Here is a 15,080-nt window from a genome sequence, read left to right as displayed (position 1 = left end):
CACTGATCCTGAGATGATGACCCAATCAATAAGGGGTCTTGTTCTTTATTACTGTTTTTCATTACCTTGCAAGTAATTATACTTATACGCAAGTTCATTAATATGTATGTTATGTTACACTATTTGATTATATATGGTTTTCACTGTTATCTACAGTTATTAGAAGCCTTTGGCTTACTCTCCATTTTACATGACCCAGAAACTTGAATTTAAAATATACTCATAATAGGGCATATTAATAATATGTTACATAAATAGTTTCTCATTTATATCTATAATAATAGATTACATATATTATAAATTTGTGTTTAGAATGTAGGAGCCATGTGATCTTATATGTACAGTGTGACTTGATACTAGATTAGTTATGTATTCTTAATATCTAAAGCACCCACATATATTACAACCTTACAAATTAAATGAGGTCTAGAATGGAGAAGATTACTTAGAGTTAACTCTTTTTATAATTTATTAACATATATGTACTATAATTTTATATCTTGTCATCAATACTTTTAAATTATAAGGTTTGAGATATACTCTTATGTTAATACATTCACTTACATGATTACTTTGCTCTAGATATATTATAACTTTACTACGATATTTATGTTTCACATGCACCTACCAAGGCAAATATATATTATAGTGTTAGATTAACAGTATTTTCTTTATTTGACACAATTTCGAATTAACTATATAGGAATTTGTGAATACACATGTGAATGGGGTTAAGTATGTCGGGCATCTTGTTATTAGATTATTGTGTAAATATGTTTAGCTTTGTTAACTTTATTATAGTCCTTCTTAGGACTTTACTCAAATTTTCTTTTGATACATGGGATTTATTGGTGACCAAGTACACATATCATACATATAGTTATCTATATATTCCTTCTTTAGAGAAGTTAAGGTGGGTAGACACTGGGGTGGGGAGGTGGGAAGATTTTGAGACTAAACTTAATTCTATTTTGACTCATACCTTTATATATAATAATTGTTGTACTGAGACTAAGTTTTGCTTTTTCTCTTCCTTTTTATATATTTTTTTTCATGCACAAACATTTTATTCTCCTGCATTTCTTCTAACAGACCTTTGATAATCACATGACTAATTTATTAATAATTGATTCCTGGAATGTAAGAGGGATTAAGAACAAAGCTAAGAAATCTTTACTATGTCATTTAATGTATAAATCACATGCTAATATATGTTTTCTGCAAGAAACACATATTCCTAGGGATGACTGGTACAAAGAAAAAAGCAAAAAATGGGTCAAAAAAATAATAGCTTCTGGTGACACTTCTAATTCCAGGGGGGTGGCTATTATAATTAAACAAAAATTTCAGGGGAGTATTATTGAAGAAAAACATGACAATGAGGGCAGATGGTGCTACTTTACCTCCACCATACAAAATCTAGATAAACCACTTTTGGTGCTAAATATTTATGGTCCTTGTAGTCATCAACATTTTTTTATTCTACAGATACATCATATTCTCTCTTATAAAGATAACTATGTTATTGTAGGTGTTGACTGGAGTGCTGTAATCAACCCAGTTATAGACCGCACTAGCTGTTCCTCTTCTTATAATCAACAAGCATCCCTTGCGCTGGAGGACCTAATATTGGACCATAATCTTATAGACCCTCTACAACTTACTAAATACTCAAACAAAAAAGATACATATACATATTACTCAAAATGTTATCATTCATGGTCAAGGTTAGATTTCTTTCTTATATCTACTTTTTTATCACAATTGTTATTAGACTTTAGTATTGAGCCCAGATTTCTTTCTGATCACTCTAGAATCTTACTAAAATTAAATATGGACTTTAATTCTAGACATACATTCAAACAAAATAATTGGACTTTGAATAACAATTTGCTCTCTAATAAAGATATTAGCAAAACATGTATAGAAATAATTCAGGAAATGGAAAATAACCTAGATTTAACAGATATTCCCTGTGATATACAGTGGGCTGCTTGTAAGGCTAGGTTGAGGGGAATGTTCATTGGTAAGGCTTCATACCTTAAAAAACAAGTTAATAATAAAGAAAGATCCCTAAAACTAAAGATTCAGTCTCTTGAAACTCAATATAGATTAAATTCGGACCCCTCATATTATGAGCAAAATATACAATCTCAAAAAGAACTTCTTTTGTTACATCAAAATAACCTCTCAATACTGGAGCAAAGATTATTAGCTACTTACTCTGAATGGGCTCAAGTACCCTCCAAAACTCTAGCAAGAATAATTAAAAAAAACTTTGACAGGCCTAAAATATCGCCTATACAATACAAAAATCAAATATATAACACAGACAAGGAAATTTTGCAACTTTTTACACTATTATATACTGATTTATATTCCAAAAAATCCATACCTATAGTTAATTGTCATATAAATATTTTTCTAAGTTCTATAATGTTCCCTATGTTGAATGAAAAACAACATAACATTTTGTCAGCTCCACTAAGTCTCCTTGAAATCTCGGACTCCATTGACAGACTCAAACCTGGTAAATCCCCAGGTCCAGACGGATTCACACCGGAATTTTTTAAATCCTTTAAGTCAGTAATTGCTCCCTTCTTGTTCAAGATTTATAATTACATTAAAATAAATGACATAGCTGATCTCCATTGGAACACCTCAAAAACTATACTAATTTTAAAGAATAATAAAGACAAAATGGACCCCAATAATTACAGACCCATTTCATTAATTAATTTAGACATCAAAATTTTATCTTCTATTCTCGCTAATAGACTAAAGAAAGTTTTAACATCTATAACCTCCCCATACCAAACAGGTTTTACATCTCACAGACATGCATGGGACAACACTCTGACTATGGAAGCCATTATACACCTTACGGGAAATGATAATAACCCACTATATGCATTGATTCTTGATGCATCAAAAGCATTTGATAGAGTGAGTTGGGACTTCCTCTTTCAAGCTATGACCTGTTTCAATATTACTATATCATTTATAAATTTAATCAAAACTTTATACAAAGAATCCTTTACCAGACTGTATATTAATGGATCCACATCTATCCCTATAAAGATTACTAATGGTACAAGACAGGGCTGTCCTTTATCTCCTTTTCTCTTCAATTTGTATTTAGAACCATTACTTTTATACATAACACAAAATACATTCCATAGGATTCCTAAGGTCTTGAACACTAATTTACCTTTCTCAGCTTTTGCGGATGATTTAGTAATATACTTTCAAACACCTATCACAGATCTGAACAAACTTGTTAACTCTATTGAGAAATTTTCACTTGCGTCGGATTATCACATTAATCCCCAAAAGACTCATATTCTCCCTTTAAACCATCTGGCACATAAATCATACTTATTTCCTGAATCTCCTTTTAATATTACTTATGGGGTTAAATATTTGGGTATTCATGTGGATCAAAATAGCCTATCTACATTTCAAAATAACTTGAATAAAATATGGACATCAATAATGCTTGATATGCGTAGATGGGAACTACTTAACCTATCACTTTTATCCAAAGCTGCAGTGATTAAAATGAATATTCTCCCCAAATTTCTCTACCAATTCAATTCCTCAGATCAAATCATTCCTAAATCCTTCTTCGATAGAGTTAATAAAGAACTTGCTAAATTTTTGTGGTTTCCTAAAACAGTTAGGATTTCTTATCCTAAACTATCAACTTCTAAAGACGGGTGGTTTGGGTCTGCCAAATTTGTATCTCTATTATTTAATTGTTTCGGCCAACAAATTACTTTCCATTTCTAAACTGAACAATATTAACTACAATCAACCTCCAATTTGGGTTAAGCTATGGCATCAATATATTATTTCCAAAAACATTAACCCTGCTGCCATTCCATTCATCTCTATAGATATCATAAACACACTCAAAATCTCGAATTTCCTAAAACAAAAGATCAAAGCATTTCATGAGTTACTGAAACTTGTCAAGCTTGATAATAGTCTTTATTTACTTCAACCACTTCACTTGAATCCCAACCTTAAATTAGATAATATGCCATTTAATCTTACAAACTACCCTCTTATTAAAAATATGATTGTCTGGGATCTCTTGAAATATAAAGATTTGTCCCTGGCTAATCTGCGGAAGATACTGAAAGTCAATTGAAAATATACTATAATTCTATGTCAATTAAGAGAAGTGGTCATGGCTAAATGTGTTAATTTGCCAAAAGAACAAGATCTTAACAATTTAGATACGATAATTAAAACATTATCACTCCCTGAGAAAATGCTATCAAAATCATATAATTTGTTAAACAAATTCATACAAGACTCATTATGTCTTTTTTCTAACTTCTGGGATAAACATAATTCTCAATTAACTGAGAAACAAAAACTCTTGGCTATTAGAAACACCTTGGAACACTCCCCTTTTAAGAAATGGATCTATACCCAATTGATGATAAATAATAACGCATATTATACCCCTTCCAAACTTAATAAAATCGATGCTAGTAAGTCTCCCTCTTGTCCTTGTTGCTCATTTCCAAAAGCTGACCTTCTGCATATTTTTTGGTATTGCCACTATTTACATAAACTTTGGACTTCTTTGAAGGTAAGGTTACAGAAAATGGGATATCACAAATCCACCTTATCCTGGGAAACAGCAATTCTCCACATACCCTCGACACATCTTTCTAAATTAGACACACATGTATTTATATTTATTTCCTCTCTCATAAAACTTTACATTTCCAAAAACTGGCTTGATCGCACTAAATTGAATTGGAATGCCTTTAGAACAATGGCTTACTCATACATTTCTGCACAAAAAACTATGTTGAAGAGTCCCAAAAAAATGGCTTTAAATAACAAAACTATAGAGAAGTTCCTCTATATTATTAATAACGATCAATAGTTTTTACTTTCTTGTCTTAGTACACTAATATGATTTATTTACCTTCATTCTTCATTATCTCATATGATTAATACTTTATTTAATCATTTGCACCTTGGTCACCATTTGTACATATTGTATATATTGTTGTTTTCTTTATTTTTCCACATTCATGAGTTGAAATGTACATCTATATGTTGTGTAACCTCAAATAACTCCTAAATGATTGTATGTACAATTTTTTGATGCTTGTTGTTATGTTATATTTTATAATTCAATAAAGAGATTTTTGAGAAAAAAAAAGTTTCTTGCACTTTAAATAATTATGACTGGATCTCTGATCATAACCTTGATTATGTGTTTCACATGCATACCAAGATTCACCTGTAGCACTTCACTACTGGAGAGAATTTCTTGGCATCCATGACTCAACACATAATAAGCAGGTTATGATTGGAGACCTGATCATAATCCTGTACATTTTGCATGTAGTGACCAGAATTTATGAAGCCACTTCCTTATCAATCGTCACATGCCTCAGTCTGCTAGGGCTTATTGCAGCCATATTTTTCCTTATTCCCTTTGTGTGAATTGTCAGATAAATGTCCTTCATTAGACATTTAGTACTCAAATGAAGCAAGTTCTTGAATTTCATATCTGAATATTATCAGAATTTCTGGGACATATCAGAGAACCCTGGAATGGTGGCTCAATAACTCCAGTCTTTCCTTTGTCAGCCCTTTCCAGATTCTCAACCCATAGTGCCTGCTACCATGAATGTCTCTGCCCTGTAGTAAGGAGTACATTATTTTGACAAATGGTCTGATATGTTTGACCACAAATTGCAGCCAGCTTGCTCCTTAGCACCTTAGAGGTGAATTCAGTCCCACTTAAGTTGAAGGTATTCCAGGATCCTCTTCTTCAAGGAGTGATTGTCATTACCTTTGTCAAAGTGGCAGTATAGTATATCCAAAAGCTGGTAGAATTTCATTCTTTCACTTTCTCTCAAGAGGGAGTGCTATGGTAATGCTCCATGTTTATGGATCACTTTCTTGTATCTGCTGACATGCAAGGAGAAGCCACCTTTCTGGAACACATGCTGAGTAAATGTTTTCTGATGCCGAACAAGTAGTCCCTGAGTTGGCCATGGTAAAATCTCTTTTCTGACAATGGAAGAAATCTTGCTTCAGCCTGTTTGCCTCCCTGACCAGTGCCAAGTACAGCAATTTCTTTTCCCTGGTCTCTCGGTGAAATAAAAGACCAGGGATGCTTTATTCCAGAAGTGGCCGACCGTTCTTCATTATACCTTCCTATTTTGACTGATTCCCAAGTTTATGCAGAAAGAAAATCTGTACAGAGCCAGTGTCATTGTCGTAGCTGCATTCTGGCCACATCACGTCTGGTTCCCCTATCTCTGTCCTCATCTCCTGGAAAAGCCTTTCAGTTTGAGGTCTTTCAGGATGCTTCTGACTTATCCATCTAGCAAGCCTCACCCAGACCTGTGTGCCTTAAAGTTGACTGTTTGGTTTCTCCAGTTATGATGATGGCCTGGAATACAGCTTATCTTGATCCTTATTTCTGCTCAGATGTAGAAAACCAGGAAATGTACAGAAGGAAATGCACACATGTTATAGTTTGGGCCTTTGAAAATGAGCAGGGCACATTTTCTGCTCTGATGCCTCCAATCCTAGATTACTTTGTGCAATTTTTTGACTCTGAGATTAAACTGTGCTTCTGTCAAGGTCCATGTGATGGTTATCTCTATTTCTGTTAATCTTTCAGAATTCTTCTTTGGCCTCTGTAAAGGTTAGGAGGACACTTCTCAGGGTTACCTTTTGCATTTGGACTGTCTGTTACAAGCTTGTTCTTTTGTTCTGGAGGAGTTTACTTTGTCATTTTCTGAGACAAATTATAGAGCAGAGTTGAAATTTCTCTCTTGCTTCTGCTTTATGTACTGATCCACTAATCAACTTGCCAAAAAAATGAAGTAAGGATTGCTTGTCTGAATTTCAGTTCACTGACAAGATACAGTTCTGTAGTGGATGATATGATGACAAGGAGAGTTTGATATTTTCTGCATCTAGAAGACAAAGTAGAAGGACACTGCAACAAAATCCGTTGGCTTAGAGTCCAGAGTCTTCACTTGGTGAGGAAATACTGGAAGTTGTATGGGAATTGTGGTTAGAGTTAGTCTCCTGAAGACAATGAGGGATCTCAATAGAATCAGTGACAGACTCATGGCACAGACCCCAGTGTAACGTTAATGTAGTCTTCAGTATCTTGGCCTGTATGCCACAGTAGGGCTGTGATGGAGAGGAATAGAGGGCATTCAGGCAACAGTTGCATGACCTTCTTGATAAAGCATGAAATAATGAATTAGTGATAAAAATGAGAGATCTGAATCAGTATATCAAGACAAACAGGATACAAGGGCTGTCATGGTCCACATGGGTGGGGCAGCAAGAATAAAGAGGGAGAGGCTATTCTACACTTCTGTTTGGCACACATGGTTCCCCTGGAGAGACAGTCGTAAAGTCACAATCAGGGAGTGATCAGCATGCAACTCAGGTAAACTTCTGCTAAGGAAAGGGCACTGGTGCAAAATCAGAGATTATAAAGTCATCTCCAGTAAAAGCTAATTACAGTGCTGTGCATATGTGGGCTGTCTGTAGCAACACAGGCAAAAAAGCTGTTGAAACTGTCATTGTCCATCATAAACCAGTGATAGCCACAATCTGTTGTAAGGCAAGCAGTGTTCAAAGAATGCACTAAGCTCAACAGGGACTAGGCTGGCAACCTAAAGGATGATTGGGGAAAATGCACCACATTTATTTATGTATTATCTTTGTTTACCAGGAAAGTCCAAATGGGCAATGCCCATTTTCAGTGGAAATGTGAGGAGAAAAGCTGCAGTTTTGTTTACAATAGCATAAAATTAGTTCCAGAGGAAACATCCAAGATTTGCATTTGTATAATCAGAGATGAATATTCAATGTTACAGAGATGGAAATTGATATAAGTAAGCAATAACCCATGACTGGGCGTGAGTAATCCTGGATCTAGCTATTGTTGATGTTGTTTGATCACAAGGGCGAAGCCTGAGTGATCAAACAAAGGCAACCGTGGGTAAATCCAGGATTACTGAAACCAAGGAGTGGGTTATTGCTATTATACAATGACATTATTTAAGAAAGAAATTGATTACCTTTCTTAAATAATGTCTTTGTATAATGGTGGTGTAGTGTTCTTCCACATTCTTCTGCCTTTTATAATGTATACTACACATGCTTATGGGACTTTGTTCCCATGTTTGCACAATACATCAGTGCAGTACAGGGTAAGCAGTGGAGAAGAGAGAATCTCTGTTGCGTTTATTTTTTTCTTTCTTTGACCAAGACTGTATGAAGGATAACCGGCATACAAGGAAAATCAGATATGTTTGTGATAATTTATTTTTGCAGAACATACCTGATTTTTCTTTTATTTTACTGTTCTGTGAGCATATGCCAATAGAAAAGTGTGGCTGCTCTATGGTATTTCAGCAGACTGACTTTTTCCTGTTGTTATATGCTCAGTTTAAAACAGGTACACTGGTTAAGCTGTCCAATCACCATGCATGTTTGTAAGAATGCTCTATCATTGTATAACAGCTTGTATCCGACATGTTCTACTGACAGTGTAAGATTATTCAGGCAGCAGCCATGAAAGTAGTTAATAACTGTATGTATGCTTATGTGTGTGTGTGTGTGTGTGTGTGTGTGTGTGTGTGCGTGCGTGTGTGTGTGTGTGTGTGTGTGTGTGTATATATATATACATATATATATATATATATATATGTGTATGTGTGTGTACTCATCTTGAGTTCAAGGAAATACACAGGGTTTTAGCAAGAACTGAAGAAGAAGAAGAAAGTCAGCATCTAAAAACAGCATATGTTAAGACTATAGAACAGCTATGCATCTAAAAACAAACAAGGAAATAAGGTACATAAGGAATGCTGGTGGTGGAATGCAGAATTCCAGGAAGTTAGCAAAAGAAATACAGAATGCGTAAAGGATTGGGAGAGAGAAGAGAGACAAGGCTAAAAAGGAAAGGCATATCCCAGACAACTGGAAAATAAACATTCAATACAGTAGCAAAGCAAACACTCACAATTGTGGGATGTACTCAGGTGTCAAACCCCTGTCACTATGCATAAAAATGCTGGAAAGTATAATTGCTAAATAAATAAATAAATAAATGCACAGAATAGTAGATAGTAGCAAGTTGGTTGGGAGATGAGCAGTTTGGATTCAAACCAGGAGGCAGTATGACTGAATTGAGTTTTGCAGTGACGTATAGTAGAGAACAAGTTAGATATGGGGGAAGAGTCCAGCTGGGCATTCCTACACTTGGTGGAAGCATTTAACAAGACAACAAGTTGATAGATTTTAGAAATGTCCTACAGGGTACTATGTCAGAAATGTTGAGGGAGCAAATTATTTTAACTAAGGAGATGATTCTTTTGAGCTGGGATATGGAAACTGAATTGAGTAGAGACAGTAAGCCCTGATTTTTTTAATGATATTGACTGCCAAAAAAACAATTTGTAGGAAAAGAAAATCAGAAGCAAAACCAACTGTAAATGAATCGTTGAGTATTGCAAAGGAGATAAAAGACTTGGAGGTGAGATCTTTAAAAGGGGAGGGAGTACAGTAAACTCTCAGTTAACCTTCACCCATGGGGATTGGTAGATGCCAGAAAACTGTAGTTTTTAGGTGCTTGAGAGTTACTGTTAAAAGTAGGCCTGACTAATATTGTACTCAGGTTGGGGAGAGAGGGAATTTATTGCTATATTCCTTTTTAAAACCTCAGGCTTTAAAAATGTAAGGTATGTTTCTGCGGGGGGGGGGGCTAGAAAATGCAACACATGTAAATTGTACATATTTCTTCAATATTTTTTTGCTGGTTGCTTGAGTTCCAGTTAACTGAGAGTTTACTGTAAATTACCTAGAAATAAATGGAGTCAAGTGGGAGCAATATATACATAATTATGTTCTGGAGGAGTGACATGTCCAAGAAGGCCGGACTTAAGTAATCTATGTACTGTTAAACTGAATAGCTGTTAAGACAGAAATCATGTTTGTATAACGTGTACTAAGGAAAAAAATGTTGTAATGGTTTGTTTTCTCTTTTATAATTGAATGTGTGCTGATGTCACTATGCAATGTGTGATGTTAGTAAAGATATTTAAAATGTCACAAGAAAGCTGTTTTGGGTAGTCCTGTCTTGGTTCAAAGTCATAGAAATACTAGTAGAATTAGTGCAGGCTACATACATGGACACAGTAATGTAAGTGTAAACAGTATTATGACTCACAGAGTGGTGTTCCTGGTGGGAGTGGTTGTGCATCAGGGTCCATCTGTGAATCCACTCCTGTTCATATTGGTGTTGGGCTACATTACCAAACAGGCCAGAGGGACAGATCAACAAAGCTGCTGTATGCAGATGATGTGGCAATAGAAGTAGACTATGAACAGGAACTTCAGCAAATGATAGGGGACTGGAGTGCAAAACTGAAGAATAATGGGATGAAATGGAGTACTGACAAGACAGTGATCATGGCAGCAATTAGGGAATCAGAAGAAACTGAAAATTAAGGTAAAAGGGAAAATAATGGAACAGGATAACAGCTTCAGGTGTTAAGGAGGTGTGTTTGAAGAGAAAGGAAGAATGAATGAGGTCAAAGCTAGAATCAAAGGTGCTGCAGCCATCTGGCACAAAGTGTGAGGGCTACTGTATGACACAAAAATGCTAAAGAAACTGAAGAGTGAGGTGTAGAAAACAGTGGTGCAACCAGTACTTCTGTATTGTAAAGACACCTGGGCAGTGAAGGCAGAACAGTTGAAGGTAGTGTGAAGTGATGGAAATTAATTGCCTGAGATGGGTAGTAGAATGTACAATGTAAGACAGGCAAAGAAATGAGGATATCAGAGCATAAGCCCCAGTTACAGAGAAGGTCAAAGAGAACAGATGATGGTTGTTCATTCACACGTACATCAAAAAACAGATTATGATTTGATTAAGAAGATTTGGGAGAGATGGGGAAAAAAGCAGAATAATATGAGAACATCCAACCAAGAAATGGCTGGACTGCATGAAAGAAGTCCTACAACAGTCCGGCATGACTGTTGAAGAAGGTAGCAGAGTGACTGTGAATCAAGGGTAGTGGTGGTGGTAGACATGACTCTACAACTTGATGCAGAAATGAAAATGGGTTGAGTAGTGATGGAGCCTTCTTCAAGGCTAGCAGCAACCTTGTAGGTATATAACAGAAATGCTTGCATGTGATATGTATATGAAGTTGTCATATGGCAATCTGTTTCAGCATGTGTCACCTTTTTAATTTGAACACGTATTTCCAATGAAGAAGGTAGCAGAGTGACTGTGAATCAAGGGTAGTGGTGGTGGTAGACATGACTCTACAACTTGATGCAGAAATGAAAATGGGTTGAGTAGTGATGGAGCCTTCTTCAAGGCTAGCAGCAACCTTGTAGGTATATAACAGAAATGCTTGCATGCGATATGTATATGAAGTTGTCATATGGCAAACTGTTTCAGCATGTGTCACCTTTTTAATTTGAACACGTATTTCCAATGAATGACAGGCTTTTCTCGTGCTGCCTTGTACAGGCTGCTTTGGTATCTTTCCACCAGCTAGAATAACAGGAAGGTTTGTATTTGGATTCCACCCATATGACTGTTGCTTTCAAAGTAAGACAGTACAGCTAGGTATGCAAGTTATCTTAACAGTAGATGAAGAAGTACAACCTCCCTACCTTCTTTCTCCCTGTTTAATGGTATTGATTTTATTTTTATATAGCTCGTGTTTAGGATATATATTTTTTTAATTTGTTATTAAGTTTGTCAACCACAGTCCACTGTCACATCAAAGATGACCATGGACAGGCATAAAACAAAAGTCTGACTCAATGAATTGAATATAAATATTCCACACTGGCCTGAATATTGCTGCTGTGACTGCATAGCAATGTGGATGTGAAAATGTGAGGTAGAACAGACTGCAAGTGTTAAAGAGGGAAATGTAATATATATATATATATATATATATATATATATATATATATATATATATATATATATATATATATAGAGTCATTGTAATATTCTTTTGAAAATCTGCTGTTAAGGAAGTGCCTTACGCACATGCACTTTTTTCATAATTATTTTACATGAGTACTAGCTGGCTTTCTTGGGTGAAAAAGCTATTCATAGTGAGACAGAACTACCTCCTTATCTCAGGTGTAAGGGTCAATGACATAGCAACAGGAGGTCTGGCTCCAAAGGACATGAATACAGAAAAACAAATGTCAGAAAGCAGAAGTACCCTTTGTAAGTATAATCCTTTAAGGTATTTGCTTATTACAAACATCTGTCTTGAAGATTTGCTCATTGGATAAGCATTTCCCATCCACATATAGCATAAAGCTGTAGTGTTATAATATCTCGACACAGCATCAGCTGATACATTGCAAAGCATTGATACTGACAAGCATGACAGTGTACCAGGAGCTACAACAATGCAGATCACTGTATTATAGGATGACAAATGCAGGTACCAGAGTTCAGAATCCACCTACAAAGTAATAATAGAACGGTAACAGTAGCAATATGGACACAGTCAATATTATCGTTCGGTGGAGTTTACATTTTATTTTATTTTGTTAATTATATATAAATACTGCTTTTAATCTTAGTATGCTCATTTATAACTTCTAATTGTGGGATGTCTTAGACTTTGAATATGTGTTTCTAATTTGCAGTTTTAAGACAAAACTTGCTGCATCACTAGCAAGATGCCGGATCAAAAATGATGCACTTTCTGTAGAATACATTCTGCCTGAAGCTGTAAGGAAGCAGAAAGAGAGAGCCTCTAGTTTGCCATTACATGCTTGGGTAAACACACTAAAAATCAGGTAATTATTGACTATTTATTCTTTATTTAAACTTCTTCTGTAATAAACTGTAAAGAAATGAATAGTTTTTCTGATTGTCATAACACTAGATATTTAATTAAAAGGTTACAAACTTCATCAGGTGCCTTTAATATCTACTCACACAGAGATACTGTCAGAAGCTACCTTCACTTACAGCATGTTTCATTGCAACTGTCATGCTGGTTGAATGTCTTTTTTTAAGCTGTCCATATATATTCATTTACCTTTACCTCTGCAGCCTTGTCATGTATGAATTCACTTACCTGAGTGCCATGTACACATATGCAGTAGATGGAGTCCACTGCAGTCTTTATTGGAGAGGGTCTCTGTAACAATAAATCATAACTTTTTGATTAACCTCTGAGTTCCATGTCTCATATGGATTTTAGGTGAATGGAAACAGTATTAATAAGGGATGTAAGAGTTAATAACAGGCCGGTAAGAATAATTGCAGTATATGTTTACACAACTATGGGTTAAAAATATACAGGTTGAGGAAATAATAAAGCATGTAATTGCTAGTATGAGAATTATAGTTATAGGTGACATGAACTATAGATTAAGGAAAAAAAAAGAGAAAATAACGCAAGATGTGAGGGTGATGGGTAAATAATATGGAATGAGAGATTAGTTTCAGGGAAACATTGGAAGGTTATGTGTGTGCATGGAAATTTAAATACACACTTAGAATTTAGTTTATTTTCAGAAGATATGAAGGAAATGCAGGGGGGTGCAAAGATGGCAGAATTTTTTGACCATATGGCTGAGTGGGGTAGGGCTGGAAAAATGATGAAGTAATTAAAGGAGGGTTACAAAGTCTGGCAGGTGACATATTAATGAAAGAAAGAATGAGGGAGGAGTAAGCTAGATTATGAAGGATCACCAGTCATTGAGGATATTTTATAAGCATTGGTCAAACCGGTAGGCTAGTGTATAAAGGTAGTATAGAAATATAAAAAGGTATATGTGTAGAGGATAAGATAAGAAAGAAAAATAAAGAATATGAAAAAATAAAGACACATGAAAATATTTTCAAGGAAAATAATGAGGAGGTGAACTCATTAACACCTATATGATGAAGAAAGTCACACCTCTATCAGCCCACACACGTCTTGCATTTCAGAGTATTTTCTGAAAAAAGAACTCAAAAAGCATAAGATAAACAAATACAAAGATTTTGTGAACAATAAAAGTTAATAAAACTCTACAAATAGCAATATTATCAGTAAGAAGTATTCTTTACAGCGGTAATAGTAAGTGCATTCATAGTCTTTTCCATAAATACTGTGATATGTTAGAATGCATGCAAACTCCAAATTATATTTTTTCTAAACTTTAAGAAACAAATATGTATATCTGGAAAACTGCACAACCTAGACATATATTGCTAGGACATTTTTGTTAACCAGTCAATGGCTTTTGCATGACAACAAGAAGTTCCTCAGTAAGTTCGTGTTTATTGAGATAATTACCTAAAAATGAAAACACGTGTTTAATTGCATAATTAGCAAACAAAATAATACTGGATATTTCTCAAGATATGCAACTTACAGTACAATTATCAAAATCAGTTTTCTTCAAAAGATTTCATCTAATATTATGCAACAGTTTGTAAGTCACTTGTCTTTTGAAAGTTTGTAAGACACTTTTTTTTTTAAGTTTAAATACATATGGAAATATTGCTTATTTTCATAATTATTAACAAACAACTAGCAATATGTCTAGTATAGTGTGATATAAACCAGCATTTTCAGTTAATTGTCTTGTATCCTGCACTGGTGTTTCACGCCATATACCTCAGTAAAATGTAGGTCTCACAGTTATAAAAATATGAACATAAATGTGAAAATATGAATAATAATAAGTGCCAAAGATTAATTTGTCGAATGCAGGACATCCTAGACTAACAGTCACAGTGTGATTTTGTTAATGGAGCTTTTCTCCTCAACCCTCCACTGAAAATAGCTATCAGTCGGACTTTCCCTGTAAATAAAGACAAATAAATAAATAAATAAATAGTAACACCTTGCCTTATTATATTGCTTATTATTACCTGGTAAGTCACTTAGTTAAAGAAACAAGACCCAAAAAAGTTCTGGACACCATAAGGAGGTATGAGTATGAACTGTAAGTATGCACAAAAATGCATTCTAGGCTTGAGTGAGTATGGAAAGAAAATTATATGAACTTAATAA

At 34.7% G+C, this 15,080-nt stretch overlaps 1 protein-coding gene across 1 annotated transcript in view; it reads left to right on the top strand.

Moving 5' to 3' along the window:
• Positions 1-15,080, top strand: part of NSUN7 (NOP2/Sun RNA methyltransferase family member 7) — a 1,092,683-nt gene that overhangs the window by 526,245 nt on the left and 551,358 nt on the right. Inside the window, exon 5 of the mRNA XM_044061490.1 lies at positions 12,712-12,864. Coding sequence (XP_043917425.1) covers positions 12,712-12,864 — 153 coding nt within the window. The remainder of the gene's footprint in view (positions 1-12,711; positions 12,865-15,080) is intronic.

Source organism: Protopterus annectens, chromosome 2.part0, assembly GCF_019279795.1.
Source record: "Protopterus annectens isolate FY-2018-M chromosome 2.part0, PAN1.0, whole genome shotgun sequence".
Classification (NCBI taxonomy): domain Eukaryota; kingdom Metazoa; phylum Chordata; order Ceratodontiformes; family Protopteridae; genus Protopterus; species Protopterus annectens.
Note: the sequence above shows the minus strand (reverse complement) of the source record. Positions and strands in the feature narration are given on the sequence as shown.